General features: G+C 31.8%; 1 protein-coding gene across 1 annotated transcript in view; it reads right to left on the reverse strand.

The window, feature by feature from the left end:
- The window catches only part of Sycp1 (synaptonemal complex protein 1), a 125,801-nt gene that overhangs the window by 98,539 nt on the left and 6,696 nt on the right, over positions 1-20,566 (reverse strand). Inside the window, exons 7-11 of the mRNA XM_058583596.1 lie at positions 19,303-19,376; positions 15,214-15,272; positions 13,207-13,276; positions 12,309-12,382; positions 9,373-9,481 (exon numbers count right to left, since the gene is read on the reverse strand). Coding sequence (XP_058439579.1) covers positions 9,373-9,481; positions 12,309-12,382; positions 13,207-13,276; positions 15,214-15,272; positions 19,303-19,376 — 386 coding nt within the window. The remainder of the gene's footprint in view (positions 1-9,372; positions 9,482-12,308; positions 12,383-13,206; positions 13,277-15,213; positions 15,273-19,302; positions 19,377-20,566) is intronic.

Here is a 20,566-nt window from a genome sequence, read left to right on the forward strand (position 1 = left end):
TTTAGGGATCTGAGGGAATATAAAAACAACAAAATATCTAACTTTTCATGTCATCAAGAATTCCTGAAGGACAAGAGAAAGAAGGAAAGGCTAAAAAATATTCAAAGAAATAACAGCTGAAAATTCCGCCAAATTTGGAAAATACATAAGATGCAAGAATCTTAGCAAATCTCAGAGAGTAAGGTCAAAGAAATATAATAATACACATATTTAAAATTCTGAAAACTAAAGGCAAAGAATCTTAAAAGAGGCCAGTGATGAAGACCTCACACACAGGGAGAAAACAATTAGATAACAATGAATTTCTTATCAGAATCATGGAAGTCAGAAGGATGTAGCAGAGTATGGGTGTTTGTTGGTACATTGTATTTTTTGGGTCATTGGGATTGATCTAAATATAATTTAACAAAGATCTACATCCCCTAACCCTTAATTTTTTTTTTTTTAAGACAGGGTCTTGCTGAGTTTCCAAGGCTGGTCTTGAACTTGCAATCCTCCTGCCTCAGTCAACAAGGTAGCTGGCATTGCACCTGGCCACAATATGTTTTAAATGACGAAAAAAAAAAATCTACTTTTTTTTTTTTTGGTACTGTGGATTGAACTCAGGGGGAATTAATCACTGAGCCACATCCCCAGCCTTTTTGTATTTTATATAGAGACAGGGTCTCACTGAGTTGCTTAGCGCCTTGCCATTGCTGAGGCTGGCTTTGAAGTCTCAGCCTCCAGAGCTCCTGGGATTACAGGCGTGCGTCACTGCGCCCAGCTGAAAGAAATACCTATCAACCAGAAAGATTCCTATTTAAAAAAAGGGAAAAAAATTACAACATTCCCAGATAAAGGAAAATGAACTAGATTTGCAAGCAGACGTCCCTAAACAATAACTACAATAAGTCCTCTAATAAAGAAACAGTGAAAAGACAATTGTGAACATCAGAAAAGAAAGAACATGATAAACAAAAATACAGGTAAATATTGTAGGTTTTCCTTCACTTCTTGAGTTTTCTAAGTTATGTATTATACTGAAAGCAAAAAAATTATAATACTGTATGATGTGGTTCTAAATGTGTATAAAGGAAACATTGAAAACAATTCTATTACAAATGGGAATGGTAAAAGATGTAAAACAATGAGTAAAGATCTCTGTATTTAAACTTGAAAAATAATGATGTCAGTAGATTGTGTTATCATTACCAAGAGCAGCCACTTTTAAAAGTCTGTAGAGAGGGGCTGGGGTTGTGGCTCAGTGATAGAATGCTCATCTAGAGGCACTGGGTTTGATTCTCAGCTCCACATAAAAACAAATGAATAAAAACAAAGGCATTATGTCCACCTACAACTAAAAAAAAATATTTTTTAAAAAGTCTGTATAGAGACACACAAGAAAAAAAACTTAAGTGCAAACAGGATTCTAAAAAAAAAAAAAAAAATTCAAGTAGCCCTCAGGAAAATTGAAAAAAAAAATAGAAAAATTAAAATAAGAGGGAAAAAGAACAGACTTAAGCCTTTATATACCAGTAATTACATTAAATGTAAATGATATACATGTAAAAATTAAAATAAAGAGCTAAGCATACTGGGTTTTTAAAAAGCAACTGAACTATATGCTAGCTACTAAAATCTTATTTCATATATAACAACATAGATAGTTTGAAAGTAAAAGGTTGGAAAAAGATAAAACGTATAACTATTAGTCAAAGGAAAGCAAGAATGACAACATTAAATCAAGTAACATACATAACAGACATCAAAGCAAGAAATTACTAGAAAAAGAGATTATATAATGATAAAAAGTCCATAATCAAAAAGACACAGCAATCTTAGTATAAGTATACACAAATAAAAAAGCTGCAAAACAAAACATGAACTGTTACAACTGAAAAAGACACACAAATCCACATTATATTTGGAGACTTCAACATTCCTCTATATATAAACTACAGAAAAATTAAGACAATTGGCTGGGATTGTAATGGCTCAGCAGTAAAGCGGGACCAGGTTCGATCCTCAGCACCACATAAAAATAAAGGCATTGTGTTGTCTATCTACACCTAAAAAATAAATATTAAAATATATATATTTTAAAAAAAGAAATTAAGACAAAAAAATCAAGATTAAAGAAGGCCTCAACACCAAAGAATAAAAAACTCTCAAAAATGATGATGTTCTATTCCCTAGAATATGTGAAAATGTTACCTTACACACAAAAGAATCTTTGCAGGTATGAATAAGGATCTTAAGATATGAAGATTATACTGTTTTATCCAGACAGACTCAACATAATCACAAAGGACCTCCTAAAAGAATGGCAGGAAACTCCAAATTACATTAGAAAATGTGACAATAGAAGCACAAGTTGAATAATCTGAGGAAGGCAACACAAGCCAAGAAATGCATGTGGTCTCTAAAAGCTGAAAAAGACAAGGAACATATTTTCTCTTGAGAGTCTCCAGAAAGAATAGACATACCAAACTTCCAGGTGAAGTTAGTCCAAAAAATTCATTTTGAGCTTCTGATTCTCCAGAACTGTATGATAATAAATTTGTGTTGTTTTCAGCCACTAAGTTTATGGTAGTCTGTTATACAACCCATCAAACAACAGGATCTAATCAACAGCAGCAGAATACACATTTTTTTTCAAGTGCCCAAAGAAAATATAACAACATACATAATCAATCAAACCCACAGGAGGGTCATAAAAGAATTCTTAACAAATGTAAAAGAACTGAAGTTATACAGAGTATGGTTACAATGGAATCAAACTAGAAATCAATAACAAAGATAATAGAAAATCTCTAATGGCATAGAAACTAAACAATACACTTCTAAATAATCTACTGTATGTCAATGAGGAAGTCTAAAGTTTTAAAAAATACATTTTTAAAAAGAGTGAAAATGAAAATACAATATATCAAAATTTGTAAGATATAGCTAAGCTTTGCTGAGACACTATATTAATAGAATCAGAATAGTTTCATGAATAAATGCATGTATTCTAAAAAAAAGAAAGAAAACTTTAAATCAATAATCTAAGCTCCCACCTAAGAAATTTAGAAAATAAGAGCAAAACGAATCAAAAGCAAGCAAAAGGAAGGAAATAATAAACACAGGGCTGGGGCAATATCTAATAAACACAGCTCAGGAGGCTGAGGCAGGAGGATGGCAAGTTCAAAGCAAGCCTCAGCAACTTAGCAAGACCCTAAGCAACTTAGCAAGACTACCTCAAAATTAAAAATTAAAAAAAAAAATTTAAAACGTAGGCTGGTAATGTGGCTCAGTGGTTAAGTATCCCTGGGGTTCAACCCCTGGTACCAAAATTAAATAAACAAATGAACAAACATAAGAAATAAAACATAAGAAACTGAAAATAAAAACAAAAGAAAAGAAGGAGTTATCAGAAAAAAACAAATTGGCAAACCTTTAGGAAGAATCAAAAAGAGAGAAACACAAATTACCAATATCAGGACTAAAATAGTAAATATATCACTACAAACCAAACAGGTATCAATAGGAAAATAAAATAATACCATAAACAATTCTATAAAATAAATTTAATAGAGGGGTGGTAAGAGGAAGGATGAGGCTTTGGGGATGGGAAGGACAATAGAATGAGATAGACATTATTACCCTATATACATGTATGATTACACTACTGAAAGGAATTTTGTAAGAATTAACACCAATTTTATACAATCTCTTTAAGAAAACAGAAGAGGAAATATTTGTCAATTTATTTTATGAAGTTAGTATTACCCTGATACCAAAACCAGACATAAAAGTACAAAAACAGTAAACTATAGACTAAAATCCTTCATTAATATAAATGTAAAAATTCTTACTAGAATGTTAGCTTATCAAATTCCACACATATATAAAAACAATTTTATACCATGACAAAATGGGGTTTGCTCCAAAGACACAAGATTGGTTCAGTATTCAAAAACGTAATAGACCACACTAACAGATTAAAAAAGAAAAATTCATTAGAATATCTATCAATTCAGATAAAGCACGGGATAAAATTCAACACCAATTCACAATAAAAAAATTTTAATAAGTGAGGAACACACTTGTCACACACTTGTTGTCAAGTTTTTGTCACTATAATGAAATATCTGGGATAATTAACTTAAAAAGAGAAAAGGTACTGGATGCAGTAGTCCAAAATTGGTCAGACCCACAGCTTGGGCATACTGGATGGCAACAGTAGGAAGTGCCTGATGGAGCAAACTTCTCACCTCATGGCCAGGAAGCAAGAGGCAAAGAAGAGGAGGCTGGGGTCCCCTCAATGAACTAAAAAGATCTCTCAATAGGCCCTTCCTCCTAAATGTCTCACCATCTCTCTCAATAGCACCGCACTTGCGACAAAGCCTTTAATACACAGAGTTTAGTGAATACTCAACATCCAAACTATAGCACCAGAAGTCAGCTCAATTTGATAAACAGTTTTACCAAAAAAATAAAAATAAAGCTACAGCTAGCCTTGTAATTAATGGAGGAAACCTAAATGCTTTTTCCGTAAAATATCAAGAGACAAGACAAGGATGTTGACTTTCAGAATTCTTATTCAAAATGGTGTGGGAAGTTCTAGCCATTGCAATAAGGTAAGAAAATAAAGAAAAGTGGGGGGCAGGGGTAAGGGATTAAGCAATTTATTTCCACATGACATGACGATCCACATAAAAAAAATCCCAGAGAATTAAAAAAATTCTAGAATGAACTGAGTTTTAGCAAGGTTAAAGGATAAATATAAACACACCAAAATCAATTGCTTTTCTATATACTAAAATATGAACTTAAGAAAAGCAAAATTAAGAGCATAATACTACTTATATTAATTCAAAAAATTAAATAATTAGGTATACACTTGACAAGTATAGAACTGTGTTGAAAACCACAAAATTATCATTAATGAAATCAAATAAGACGAAAATAGAGAAATACTATGCTCTTAGATTTGATGACAGAGCAAAAAAAGATCACTGCACTGATATACAGCTTTAACATAATTCCTATGAAAATTCTACAAAGGATTTTTGTAGAAATAGACTAGTTTATTCTAAAATTTACATGACTGGGCACACACCCTAGAATACATAACACTATCTTCATGAAGAATAACAAAGTGGGAGCAATGTTTATCTGATATTAAGGTTTTCTATACAGCTACAGTAATTAAGACAATGCACATGCCTGTAATCCCAGCAACTTTGGAGGCTGAGGCAGAAAGATCAGCAACTTAACAAGACCCTGATTCAAAATAAAAAGAGCTGAGGACGTAACTCAGTAGTAGAGCATGGCCAGAAAATGTCTAGCATGAGCAAAGCCCTGGGTTCAATCCCTAGTACTAGAGATAAAGATACTTTTGTGTGTGTGGAGAAAATATAGGAAAAAATTCTTCAGTTTTAGAGCTAGACAAAGAGTTCTTACACTAAAGGAACAGTTTATAAAACGATTAGCTGTTAAATAAAATTTTTAAGTTTGCTTTACAAAAGATGTTGTTGAGTGGAAAAAAGGCAGGCTGTTGACTTGAAGAAGATACATGCAAATTAAATTTCTGATGAAGGACTAATAATATCTAGACTATATAAGAACTAATGAAATCAACATTAAAAAAGGAAACACTCCAATAAGAATCAGCAAAAGCCACAGAAATACACTCCACAAAAGAATATATACAGATAAATATAAGTACTGAAGAGATCTTCACCATCATCAATCAGGAAAATACAAATTAAAATCACCAGATACTTCTACATAATTATCAGAATAACTAAATAGTGACAACAAATTCTTGAGCAGATATATAGAAATGGATGATATACATAGTTAGTATGAATATAAAATGGTAGAAATGGATTATATACATAGTTAGTATGAATACAAATGGTAAAGCCACTCTGAGAAAGTTAAATAACCATGTAACTACCATACAACCAGCAATTGTACTCCTGGATATTTATCCCAGAGTAATAAGCCAGGAATAAAATGTACACAAATCTATATTAGATTAGAAAACAATTCCTTTATGACAAATAGTATTACTAAGACAAATAAGAATCCTTTTATAGGGCTGGGATTGTGGCTCAATGGTACAGCACTTGCCTAGCATGTGTGAGGCACTGGGTTGATCTCAGCACCACATACAAATTAAAAAATAAAAGTACATTGACAACTAAAAAAATATTTTTTTAAAAAAGAATCCTTTTATAATGATAAAAACTTCACTTTACCAAGGATGTATAACATTCTAAAATCTGAATGCATCTAATAAGGTAACCTCTAAATAAATGCTTATCTACAGAAATACCAGAATATATTAAAAATCAATAAACACGTAAGATTTTAACTTGCTACTTTCAAAAATGCATAGAGGCAGACCAAAACAAATCTATGCCCTGAAATACAGAAAATAGAGGAAAATCCAAAAACCCTAGGAAATAAAAATAAACTAAACAAAACTGATTACCAAAAAAAAACAGAAAACTTATAAGAGCCATCCATTAGAAGAATGAGATTTTTTAAAAAGCAATAACACCCTCCAAAAATTAATAAACAGCAATAATAAGCCTGGGATCAGATTAAAATCACTGGAGTTTAGCAAATCTTTAGGAAAGAATACATCATTGTTAACCTCTTTCAAAAATATGCAAAATAAAAAAATAATTCCAAACTCATTTATTGAGGCTAGTATATATTAAATACCAAAATATGACAAAATATGAGAAAGAAAAATTAGAAACCATCTAACTTATGAACATGGATGCAAGACTCCTAAACAAAAATTTAAATACATATTATGTAAAACCAAGTGAAACAAAGTATTAATAAAATTAAGTATATATTAACATAAGTAAATATTAATATATAAGTAAATATTAATATATTAATAATATATTATATATTAAACACATATATTATTAATATATATTATACTTAATATATATTAAGTATATATTAATATATAAATAAAATTAAGTATATATTAATAAAATAAAGTATTAATAAAATTAAGTTTATAGCCAGGGATAAGAAGTTGTTTAACATTAAAAAATAACATTAGAAAATAACTGCAAATAAAGGCGAAAAAATCATATGAAAATCTCAATATATGCTCCAAAAAGTATTTGATAAAAATCAATAATATATTGAGAAAACATAAACTTTAGATATTATGTAGAATGGGCAAGATTTTCCCAGAGAAAAGACATCATTGTCTGAACTCTCTCTTCTTATTACAATACAATGGGTAAAATTCCATAAAAAGTCAACTGGGTACACCAAAGATAAGTCAAATGACCAAACAGCAAAAGAAAGGAAGGAAGCAAAGGAGAAAGGAACAAAGGGAGCAAGAGAAAATGAGAGGGACAGAGGAAAGACAGACAAGTTGGTTGCCATGGGGATGGGGAAGAAGGCAATGGAGAGCTAATATTTAATTTCCATTTTTGCAAAATAAAAAATAGTTAGAGATGGATGGTGGTGATGGTTGTACAACAATGTAAATATATTTAATACCATTTAAATGTATACTTAAAAAGGTTTAAGATGGCAGATTTTATGCTATTTTGCCAGTTTTAAAAATGACAATAAAATAGACCAGATATAGAAGTAATGGAGACTATAAATAAAATATTGATGGTTAATATTTTCAAAAGGATAAAAAATATGATTCTTTAAAGAAGAGAATTTAGGGCTGGGGATGTGGCTCAAGCGGTAGCACACTCGCCTGGCATGTGTGCGGCCTGGGTTCAATCCTCAGCACCACATACAAATAAAGATGTTGTGTCTGCCAAAAAAAAAATAAAAAATAAACATTAAAACTCTCTCTCTCTCAAAAAGAGAGAATTTAATCAGAGCATTGGAATCTTTAAAAGAATCAAGTAGAAATTTAGAAAGAAAAATATATGATTAAAGTTAAGCATTCAGAAGATAAGTTTGGAATAAATTGAATATAGCAAAAGCAAGATTAGAAGACAGGTCATTAGAAAATAACCAAACTGAAACAAAGAAATGGAAACACACATCTAGAAGATATATACATTTGGGAAATAAATAAAAGTGATTTAAATGAATATATTTCGGTGGTTATAAGTTTACAGAATCACACAGAATTATAGTTATTCATGACTAAGACTGTTTCCAGTTTATTTATATAGGATTAAGTATCAATTCATGTGTTCAAACATCTATTGATCTTCTATTATGCGCAAAGCAAAATGTTGGGCACTAGAGTTACACTTAAGATATTTAAAGAGACACAGTCTCTGTCCTCAAGACTCTTAGTCATAAGAGACAGAGGATAATGCTTAAAACATCTGAAGAGAGCTGGGGACATAGCTCAGTTGGTAGAGTGCTTGCCTCACATGCACAAGGCCCTGGGTTCAATCCCTAGCACCATAAACACACACACACACACAAAATGAAGAATGAAGAAGTGTTCACTACAACTGAGCCAACACATTTGAAGTAGAAAGTTCATTTGGGGTAAAGGAAGTAGTCAAAAATGTGGATGAGACAAGATCACAAAATGTAGCAAAAAGTTAATTTCAATATATCTACAGAATAGATACAGTAATGACAATAAGATAAAATTGGTAAGCACAGGCTCGAAGAAATAATTATCTGCCATGTAAAGAAGAGATAATGTTTTGAAGAATAAAAAAATAAATGCCACAGGTCCCTATGATGTTTTGGAAGATATATGGTGTCTCGTAAACTATACTATGCCTTCCAAATGTCCTGCCATGTGAACAAGTTTGAAAACTATTCAATAATATTCTCTATATATGCCATTACATAGAAAGTTTTTCATAAATGGATCCAACATTTCTTTTACAGTCTCATCTGAGTTCTCTAAGATGTAGTCACACCTGTAATTTTATCAAAATACCCTTTCATACTTGCACAAGCCATTTCTTCTGCCTACAATGTCTCTTCCAAGTCACTGTCTATTTACTGAACTATTAATCATCTATGGTATGGTTCAGTAACTTTTCTGTAATACTTTTCCAAATGTCTTCCTCTGGGAAAAATAGCTTCCTCCATATTACTCCCATGGAATTCATTTATTTATAATTTATGAGTACTTCATGTGTTGGATCCTGTTCTAAGCACTTGAAATCCATTAGTGAACAAAAAAGACATAGATCCCTATCTTTTTGGAACACAAAGCTGAAACTTTGGGGTAGGTTAAAAGCATAGAAAAGGGAAAAGGTTTACTTTGAAAACACTCCCCAAGTGATTCTATTATGACAACTGTTCCAACCTGGAATTACAGCACCAGAAAATAACTACAACAAACTTGTAAATAAAGTCAAAATTTTGATCATAACAAGGAATACATATGACACATTGCTATATTATGTAAATTCTTACTTGTCTTTTCCTCTAATTGATTAATTTTTTCTCTGGATTCCTCTAGCAGAAATGTCAAATCTTTCATTTTATCTTCTTTCTCAGCACTTTGGATCAGTAGTAGTGATAACTAAAATGAAATTTTTTTAAAGCGTTATGAACATCAATACCTTATGTACATGTATAAAGACACAAATGGTATAACTCTACTTTAAGTACAACCAGAGACATGAAGAACTGTGCTCTAGGTGTACTATGAATTGAAATGCATTCATGTCATGTATAACAGATTTAGAATAGATTTTTTTAAGTTATAGATATAAAAAATTATAGACATAAAAAGTTAAATGTGGCACCTAAGCCCTTATCTCGTGTAATTGTTTTATATACTTCTCTATATACTTTAGATGACTGTATGTACTGAGTATTTCATATATGCTTGCATAACATTTATTTTTATTAGGTTTATTAAAATTAATGAACAAGCTAGTATGAGATACCCAATGTTATACTATGCATTTCAAGTTATTACTGAGAAGATGGCATAATAGAGTGTACTGATTTGTTCATTCAATAGTATTGAGCACCAGAAACCATAAGTATTGCATATATGAATATTAGGAAAGTCATCTTCAAGGAACTCAGAGCCTAGATTGGGAGACAAACAACTACACTAGTAATAAGACGAAAGTGTTATAGGAATCATGAACACCTAAATCAGTCTTGGAGGAAGTAATCAAAAATTTATTCTCAAAAGGGCTGAAATGATAGATATGTAGCAATGAATCACGCAAACATTGGGATATGAGTATTCTAGGCTGAACACAAAGGATGGAGAGATCGTGCTTTATTCACATAACTGAAAATTATTCAGATGGTTAAAAGAGTATAGCATTGATGTGAAGAAAAGGTCAGAATTAAACCTATAAAAATAAGTTGAAGACTTCAAGATCCAAGATGACAAAAAGACCTTCTCTCCCCTTTTTTCACCTCCAAATCACCCAAAAATTAACTGGGAAAACAAGAAAAACAGATTTAATCATTTATGAAACCACCTGAGTCCATAAAGTTCATAAGCCACAACATATTTAAAAAAACAAAAAACAAAAAACAAGCAGTTGGAAGGAATGGACCTAGCTCAGAGAAGTAAAGTCAAACTAAAGAGACTGCATAGAAAAGTACTAATGAGAAGCAAAATAACTCACCTCAAAGAATGCCATAATGTTTCAAGAATTAGAGGTAACAGACACTGTATAGGTGAGTATAAAACAAGAGTCTAAGTACAAAGAAACTGAAGTCTGTAAAGAGTAATAAGTCCTCTCTAGGTTCAGTCAACCCTCCTACCCAGGACTCCACTACTTAACATCTACTGTAGTCAGAGAACTGACCCTACTCCATCTTTGCAAAGGAAAACAAGCATTATCAATTTTAAAAAATAGGAGTTGGAGGATGTAGCTCAGAGGAAGGGTGTGTGCCTAACATATGGCATCAGCCAAGTTTATATCCCCCCAAGCAGGAATTTAAAAAGCCACAAAAAAATTCTTACAAATAATATTTAGGAGTCCCATTTCAGGATGGGGGCAGGGCATCAGGATGAATAGGACATTAGCTGATCACCCAATCAATTTACAAAGAAGTCTAACAATCTCTAAGCACTATACATGTCTCAAGAACACCAAAAAGCTTTTTTAACATTATACTCTGTTTCTGTGCTTTTCATAATAAGCATTATTTTAACTTTTTGGCGGGGGGCGGGGGACACTTGGGCTTGAACTCAAGGGCACTAGGCCACTGATCCACATCCCCAGCCCCATTTTGTATTTTATTTAGAGACGGGGTGTCACTGAGTTGCTTAGTGCCTTGATCCAACACCTCAGCTTCCTGAGCCACTGGGATTACAGGCATGCACCGCTGCTCCCAGTTGCATTATTTTAACTTTTAAAAAGATTTTCTTCTTTAGGAAATCTGGTTTAAAAATAAAGATAAAATACAATTGCTAACAACTCTTTCAAAATATCTACACAAAAAAAAAAAATACTATCATTAAACCACAATTTAAAACTCTTTTAAGTTTTCTTTCTATACTTTAATTTTATTATTTAAGCATATATCCTTAACTGTAATATTTTATGTCAAATAAGAGGAGAAAAACTGAAAAAATAGTTGGAAATAAGATCCCTTTTTTATGTATCTCTTTTTATTTGCGAAGCAGAAGGCTTGAATGTGATATGTATGAATAAGGCTTAAATATATATGTGGCAAAATGATAATCTGAAACTGACATTCTTACAAATGTCAAAGGGTATAGACTTACCATTTTCAAGTCTTCCACTATATGATATTAATAGAAAAAAGCAACAGAATGTTTTAGTTTCTTTTCATTGGTGTCATGGATAGGAAGTTTCAAAATAAACTGTAAAATGTGAGTTGCATGGTCAATGATAATCTTTACATTTTATTAGGTTTTTTTAATCTGAACAAAATTTCTTATATTTTTGTAGCAATGTAAACCAATGTAAATATTGTATAAGATTCATTATAAAAAACCAAGCATTCAGTGAGTACATATTTAAGTCAATAAAAAATAAACTGGCTAAGCAAAAGAGTAAATATTTAGATACATATAATAAAATTCTCTCAGAAATTTATCATGTAGCCAGCAAACAAAAATATCTCTTGATATTTTAAGATTTTATGAAGTAACAAATTTTACAAAGAATATAGCATTATATATTTCAGAATACTTGAAATTTAAATGTACCCACCATAAAGAAATGATAAAAGTTTAGGTGATTAATATGCTAATTACTCTGCATTAATCCTTACCCAATATATATGAATTAAAATATCACAATGTACTTCATTAATATGTATAAATATATATATGTATAGAGACGGCAGAAAAAAATTTTAATTAATTTTTCAAAAAGAATATAGAGTTGGCTTTAAAAAAAAACCTGATTTTCCTTGTCATTTACTTCTTTCTTATATTCATCTTCAAGGTGCTGGATTTTTTCATAATCTTCCTTTACTTAAAAATAAAATAAATATGTGCAATGTCTTAACATAATTGTATTGAACTTTTACATTACAAACCAACTGAAAGATAATTTCACTTCCTTATCTCAAATTATATTAAACTCCAAAAATTTCAAAGAGTTAAAGCTGCTATTTTCTTCCTGCTTTGTTTAGTAAAAGTGAATTTAATAGCAAATTATAACTTAAAAATTTTAAATTCTTATAGTAGCATGTGTATATATCTTTTTTATAATATAAAAAGTTTTAGATATATAATTATTTTTAGATGTATACTTTACCAAGAAATATAAAAGACCAAACTATACTTATAAAAAAATTAATCCAAACCATAATAAGTTTAATTTCATGTAAAACACAAGTTTGTATATATGCATTAGGCAGTATGTATGTATGTATATATGTATGTATGGTACTGGGGACTGAACCCAGAACCTTGAACAAGGCAAGATTAATGTTCAACTACTGAGCTATACCTCCAGCCTTTTGTTTATTTTTCTTGGAGACAGGGTCTCACTAAGTTTCTCAAGCTGGCCTCAAACTTATAATCCTCCTTACACAGATTCCCCAGTAGCTGGGATTACAGGCATGTGCTACCACACCCAGGAAAAAATGTAGTTTTAAAACCAAAAAACATTTTTAACATACATTACTTCCCTGTCATATCCCACAAGATTTTGAGGGGCTTATAAAAAACAAAGACAATACAAAATGTAAAATAGTTGAGGGCTTCAAACTAAACAGATTAACATGTAAACAAAAACTAATAAAACTACAAATAGCAGAAAGAGTAACATAAAAATTAAGTAGGATTCCTACACTTAAAATGCATTTCCAGTCTGGAATTCTCAGCTTGAACACGAAGTTCCTCAAAAGCTATTATCATTTTCTGGAAGATAAAGTTTAACTTTTGAGAATCAGACTTTTGAAAAACCTTTCTTCAAACTTTGAAAATATTAATAAAATTTTAACATGTAATCATTGGATATAAAACCACACAACTTTGAATAATGAAAACCCTATAATTAAAATGATGAAATAACTTACTAACATGTATGAGGAAAGCTTATATTGTTAGTTTCCCAGATGCCTAAAAGCATGGAGACATGTTAGATAATACAAAACAGCAGCAAAATTTTGTTGGCATTATATTTAGTCACTTAATACTTCGCAAAATCAGTAATTTTATACTTGTTTATGCCTATTTAATTTCTCTCTTCCCCACTTAAGTGAGTCCTCTATAAGAATTGCCTGATAGAATGTGCTCACACAACATTCAATAAATCTTGCTTTATAAAATCAGATTCATTCATTCATTAAATATTTATTGAGTGCCTATTATGGGCCAGTAACTATTTTAGGCACTTGGAATATAAGACAAACTCTCTACCCTACTGGAATTGATGTATATTCCAGTAAATACACACATACACACACATGAACACACATGTATGGATTCAAATAAATGTCATGTAGTTTTAAATGCTCTTCAGAAAAGTTAAATGAGATGAGGAGACACAGAATAATTGAATGAAGACTTTTAGATTAATAGTAAGGTCAGGAAAACAAAAAAAACAGAATATAGTTTACAAGTGTACATAAGATATTGGACACAAAAGTTCTACACGGAGGGAACAAATTCAAAGAGACAAAATCAGAAAGTGCTCAGCAATGCTGAGAAACACCCTAGAAACCATCCCTAACTCCTGACAACTACCTAACTGCTCTCCATCTCTATAATTTTGTTATTTTGAGATTATCATATAAATGGAATCATAACAGATGACCTCTGGAGATTGGCTTGTCTCACTCAGCGTAATGTCCTTGTGATCCATTCAAGTTGTAGCATGTTTTGGTAGTTCTTTTGTATCACCTATGTATCAGTTAGGATGTGTCAGTTTTCATAATTATTAATTTATTGAGGGGTTTTGGTTTTTTTCCAGTTGGGGTTATTATAAATAAAATTGTTACGAACATTGAAAAGAGGAAGGAAGGAAGGAAGTTAGGTTGGTCAAGCATGGAGGTGCATGCCTGTAATCCCAGCAACTGGGAGCGGGAGGGTGTTGAGGCAGAAGGACTGCAAGTTCGAGGCCAGTCTCAGCAATTTAGTGAAGTCCTAAAAAACTTAGCAAGACCTTATCTCAAAATAAAAAATAAAAAGGCCTGAGAACATGGTTCAGGGGTTAAGTACCCCTAGGTTGAATCCACAGTACAAAAATTTTTTTTCCTTAAATACTAGGTTTTTTCCCCCTACATCATACATAGCATCAGGTCAAACTAGAAGCATGGGTTCCCCAGAATGTCTCTCATGGATAGCCTTAATATAGACAATTTGAGCATGGATATGTTCTGCAATGTCCTGATCACTAACCAGTACAACTTAATCCCTTTTACTTAATAGAGGGGAAAAGAGGGAAAAATAAAAAGACTATAGCAGGAAATCAAAATAGTGAATGATAGAAGATGAGACAACAAAGGGACACAGAAGTCAGACACAGATTAATAATACTTCATATGTTTTCAAATTAATGGATGTGTCAAAATGTGCTGATCTCTGACTTAAGAGTTAATGAACATTTGATATATTTCATTGAATAGTGTAACTAGTATGTAAATCAGAAAGCTACTACATAACATTAGTACTCATAAGATCTTGGGAATTTTATTGTGATTCGATCATACATCAACAAATTTTTAGCAAAAAGATTATTATAGCTATCACTCTACATTGCTTAGAAATTATTCTTTTATAATCTTTATAGCTATCACTCTACATTGCTTAGAAATTATTCTTTTTAAAACATTCAGATTTTCACTAATACTTACCTCAATGTTATTATTTAGATCCATATAAACTTGCCTGGTTTCTTCCCGCTCATATTCATCTATTATTAATATAAAATTTTCAAAATTTAATTTTAAAACAATGATGTCAAAAATTCTCAAAAAAAACATTAAAATACTTAAAATTCTTTGTTCATGAAGGGCACTGGGATATCTAATTCAGTTCTGAGTCCTTTGAAATAGCATTGAAAGCCGAAAAAGACTGAAAGGAAAGTGAAGTCACAGAGCAAACTACTGCCCTTAATAATAGAGAAAGGTCCATATAGAACAAATCACAACTTAACCAGGACAGAAATCCAGAACAGAAAACTCTGTGGGAACCACAGCCAGACTACGAAAACATGAATTGCAATTGACAGATGGCTAGAAACAGGGTGGACAGTTTGAGAGATGAAAATTGCAGGGGGACCCATTAAGAGGGAGGGGTTCCAACACTTGTGACATTTACCTCCTAAAGCTCTACCTGATTCTCACAAACAATAGAGAGGAACATTCTCTTGTGCATTAACATGAGGAGGGAAAAAGAAACCATTGGAAATGTTAATGCATCTTTTTCATGGCAGGGCCTGTCTTTGAGAGAAACTATTTTATCAGGGCAAAATCAGCTGGGATTTTATCAGAGTCTAAATGGCCTAAGGGGAAGGGAGAGAACCAATTCTAGCCAGTTATAGATTTCCACATGGAGGAAGAAAAATACCCAACTCCATCCCCATCTAGCTTTCTGTTTAGAAAAAGGGAAATGACAAACTCCAGCCAACCCAAGCCATTTTGTCCCACCTAAAAGAGACTGAGAAGTACTTGCCAAGTTCACAATCCATAGGAAAAGGTTTGCTAAAAGACTGAAACCTAATCATAGGTCTATAGAACACTTCCCCTCTCATTACACCTTACCACAATATTACTGAGGCCTATTTACAACAGTTTCTTGTCCAGCTATTAAAAAAAGTTACAAGGCATAATAAAAGACAAAAAATACAGTACAACAAGACAGAGCAAGCATCAGACCGACCAAGAGTCAGATAGGGAAGAGATATTAGAATTATCAAAGGAGGAATTTAAAACAACTCCAATTACTATGCTATGGACTTGAGTAGATAAAGTAGATGTGCAAGAATAGAGAAGCAGGGGAGTGGGAGAACAGATCAGTGGTAGAGAGCTTTTCCTAGGCTCCCCTGTAACAAGAGATCCTTTAAAATTGAAAGACGTAAAAGAAACACCCACTACTCCCAATCTGTATGATTTAAAGTGCTTTTTGTTTCCCAGCTCCATCTTGGGCTGTGAGTAGAAACCACCCCTACCCCAAGCCCTGGCAGCTCTAAGTCAGGGCTTACACAAACTGACAGAACATACATATGCATAGCATATGATTCTTCTCTGTCTTTTCCTCTATATTATCCTAAAGCTATTGTCCATATAGGAAAGATTTCTAGGCTGTTATCTTCTAAGTTTTGGTTAAACCAAGAATAAATTCATTTCTTTTTTTATATTATAATTTACGCATAATAGTGGGATTCAGTATGCCATTTTCATACATGCACAAAATTTGATCAATCTCATTCCCAATACCTTCCCTAAATTGATTTCTTGCTTACCACTGTTTCCCTCTTTGTTAATGAGACTTATAAGGCATAGGGCTCAAATCTGGTCTGCAGCCTTTGGCAATACTGGGTTCAATCCCCAGCACAACAAAAAAATAAAATAAACAGATAGGCAATATAAGTAGAGCTGGAAACTAAGTAAGAACCAAATCAAAATGCTACCTACCTATCAAGAATAGAAATAGAAATAAAGTACACTAGACATAGCTAAGAAAATAATTTCTGAGCTTGAAGATGTAGTTCAACAAAAATTTCCAAAATGGAAAGCAAAGAGAAAAAAAGACTGGGGAAGAAAAACCAAAAACAACAATCTTCACAAGCAAGAAACTAGAAACTTTCCCTCTAAGATAAGGAAAGAGAAAGGATGTCTCCTTTCATCACTTTTTTAACACTTACTAAAAGTTCTAGTTAATTCAATAAAACTAGAAAAGGAAATAAAAGGGACATGATTAGAAACGAAGAAATCAAACTTTCTTGTTCACACACATGATTTTCTATGCAGAAAATTTAAGACACAAAAAAACAACTCCCAAAATGAACAATTACATCAAGTTTGTAAGAAAACAAAAGTCAATCTCTTTCCTATACAGCAGCAGTGATCTAAAGGGAAAGACTCACCCTGGGTTTAATCCACAGCACCATGAGTAATAATAAGGACAATAATAATGACTTTAACACCAAATATTCAGCCAAAAATTCAAGCAAGAAACTCTGGAGTTACACTATACTATAGAGGGTCTATTTCTGTGGTCTGTTAGTATATATTTTATTGTATACTTCACCATGCATCTTATCTTTGATTGCTTGCTAGAGAATAATAATCTGAGACTTAGAAAAGTCACATTTTACTAGTTGAATGTTTAGCAATTTTTTTTTTTTTTGGGTACTGGGGATTGAACCCAGGGACTTAACCACTGAGCCACATTCCCAACTCGTTTTTTATTTTGAGACAGGGTCTCACTAAGTTGCTTAGGGCCTCACTAAGTTGCTAAGACCAGCTTTGAACTTGCCATCCTCCTGCCTTAACCTTCCAAATCACTGGGATTACATGTGTGCACCCCTACAACCAGCGGCAATTTTTTATTATATTCTAAATCAATACAGCTACTCCTTACTTTTTATTAGTGTTAATATATCTTTTTCTATCCATTTACTTTTAATGTATATATGTCTTTATATTTAGAATGACTATTTTACAGACAACATATAGTTGGGTCTTATTTTTTGTCCATTCTGACAACATTTATCTTTTATCATTTAGACCGTCATCATTCAAAGTGATATATTAATAAAGATGAATTATTATCTATCATATTTATTATGTTTTCTATTTGCTGTCCTGTTCTCGATTCCTATTTTTGTGATATTAGTGCATAATACTGCATAATACTTTAAAAATACTACACTGTACACAGGCTACACTAAATTTATTTTAAGAATTCTTTCTTCAATAATGAACTTACTATAACTTTTTTACTTCATAAACTTTTAATTTTCTTAACTTTTAGACTCTTGTAATACCACTTAGCTTAAAACAAAAATATGCTGTCCAACTGTACAAAAATATATTTTCCTCCTATTTTTATTCTATAAAATATCTTCCATTTTAGATTTTTTACTTTTTAAACTTTTGTTAAAAACTAAGATATGAACATACACATAAGCCTAGACCTATATAGGATTCCACCTCCACATCTTGTCCCAGTGGAAAGTCTTCAGGAGCAATAACACATATAGGGCTATCAACTCTTGTGATAGTAAGTCTTCTGGAATACCTTCTGAAGGACCCACCTGAGGCTGTTTTACAGTTAACTTTTTTTTATGTGTAGGAATACACTTCAAAATAATGATTAAAAATACTACAGCACATACATAAACCACTTGTGCATTTATTATCACTATAAAGTATTACATATTGAACATAATTTTATGTGCCATACTTTTATACAACAAGCAGTGGATTTATTTAAACCAGCATCACTACAAACACAAATAATGTGTTGCACTACAATATTACAAAGGCTACATCTTAGTTGACAGGACTTTTTAAGGTCCATTATTTTTATGGGACTAACATATACGAACTCCATTTTTGTCTCATATTGTTATAGTGCATGCCCTCCAGCAGTATTTTCTCTGATGGACATGGCTATGTCTTGTTCTTGATTCAATTTTGTGGTTATTCCAGACAAAAGAGAAAGTTAATCTAAAAATCACACTAAATGAAATGTAGATTAACTATAAATGCCAAGTATTTGCCAAATATGTTACCTTTTGAAAAAAGTCGTGAACTTTCAAAAAACTTTGAATTAAATAATAACTGAGAATGTAGTTGCTACTTACACAAAGAAATGGTATGAGGCACATAAAACTTATTTGAATTAAAATTAGTTCCAAAAAGGTGAAAAGATAATTTCTTCTCTGCCTCAATTATTCAATAAGTGGATAAAGTCACATAAAACAAGATATTTACATTTCTTTGTCTTCTCTGCAGATCTAGCACAGGTTTCTTTAAGTAGATTACATAAATGCCTCGTAGCATTATTCCTGAAACAAATGAACAAATTTGACTAGGTGTAATCCAATTTCAAAGCAAAATCCCATGTTGAAAATTATGAAACATTCTGTTTCATTGTTTTAATTTTAAAGAAATTTTAAAACATTGTATTTTATATATATACATATCATGTATCGTGCATCACATATATATGAAGAAAAAGTTGAGTGACTACAATATTAGCAAAGATAATTCAGTAACTGCCTCCCTTTAAGTAAAAGTGATAACTCTGTAACAAGTTTCTACCCAAGTTGTTTTCAAGAAACAGTTCCAGATAGAGAGAAATGATGTGTTAAGACTTTTCATTTACTAATTACCTCCAAAATGCTCTAGATGTCTAATCTTCAAAACAAAAAATAAGGTAACTTTCTGACTAGGCCTTCATTACATGAACAACAAAGATTTCTAGCTGTCTTATAGGAGTTACCAACAGACAAAGAAGTAAAATTTAATTTTTCACTCTATAACTTTTCTGTAGGAATGATTGTTACACTGGCAAAACAGGAATTTGACAGTGAGGATCAGCTTGGAACTAAGTTGAGTCCTAGTCTACAGAAAACTAGATAATATCCATAGAAATACAACTTTTCTGACATCAAGTAATGACTCTTCCTGATGCTTGACATTTTAAAAACTGAAAGTCAGTCAGTGACCACAGTTTACCAAACGCAAGAATGCAGAATGGCTATATCTTCCTTTTTCCACAGCACTTAGGTAGAGTTCTACTTATATATTTTTATTTTCTTTTTTGGTACTAGGGATTAAACCCAGGGGTGCTTTATCACAGAGCCATATCGCTAGCCCCTTTCAATTTTTAATTTTGAAAAAGGGACTCACTGAGTTGTTTAGGTGGCCTAATTGCTGAGGCTGGCCTTGAACTTGCAAACTCCCGCCCTCAACCTCCAGAGTCACTGGGATTACAGGTGTGCACCACACCATGCCTGGCTATAAATTAATGCTATATAACACATAGAAAGTGCTCAAAATAGAGGCTGGGGTTATGGATCAGTGGTAGAGCAATTGCCTCACATCTGTGAGGCATTGTGTCCATCTACAACTAAAAAAATATATTTAAATTTTTTTTTAAAAAAGAAAGTGCTCAAAATATTTTGAAAACTATTTTAATGATAAATTCAGTATAAAAAATAAAATTTGGAAAGAACAAATTTACTAAATTATT

The sequence above is a fragment of the Marmota monax genome, unplaced genomic scaffold (assembly GCF_021218885.2).
Source record: "Marmota monax isolate L192 unplaced genomic scaffold, Marmota_monax_Labrador192_F-V1.1 WCK01_AAM20220418_F8-fsc00087, whole genome shotgun sequence".
NCBI lineage: Eukaryota > Metazoa > Chordata > Mammalia > Rodentia > Sciuridae > Marmota > Marmota monax.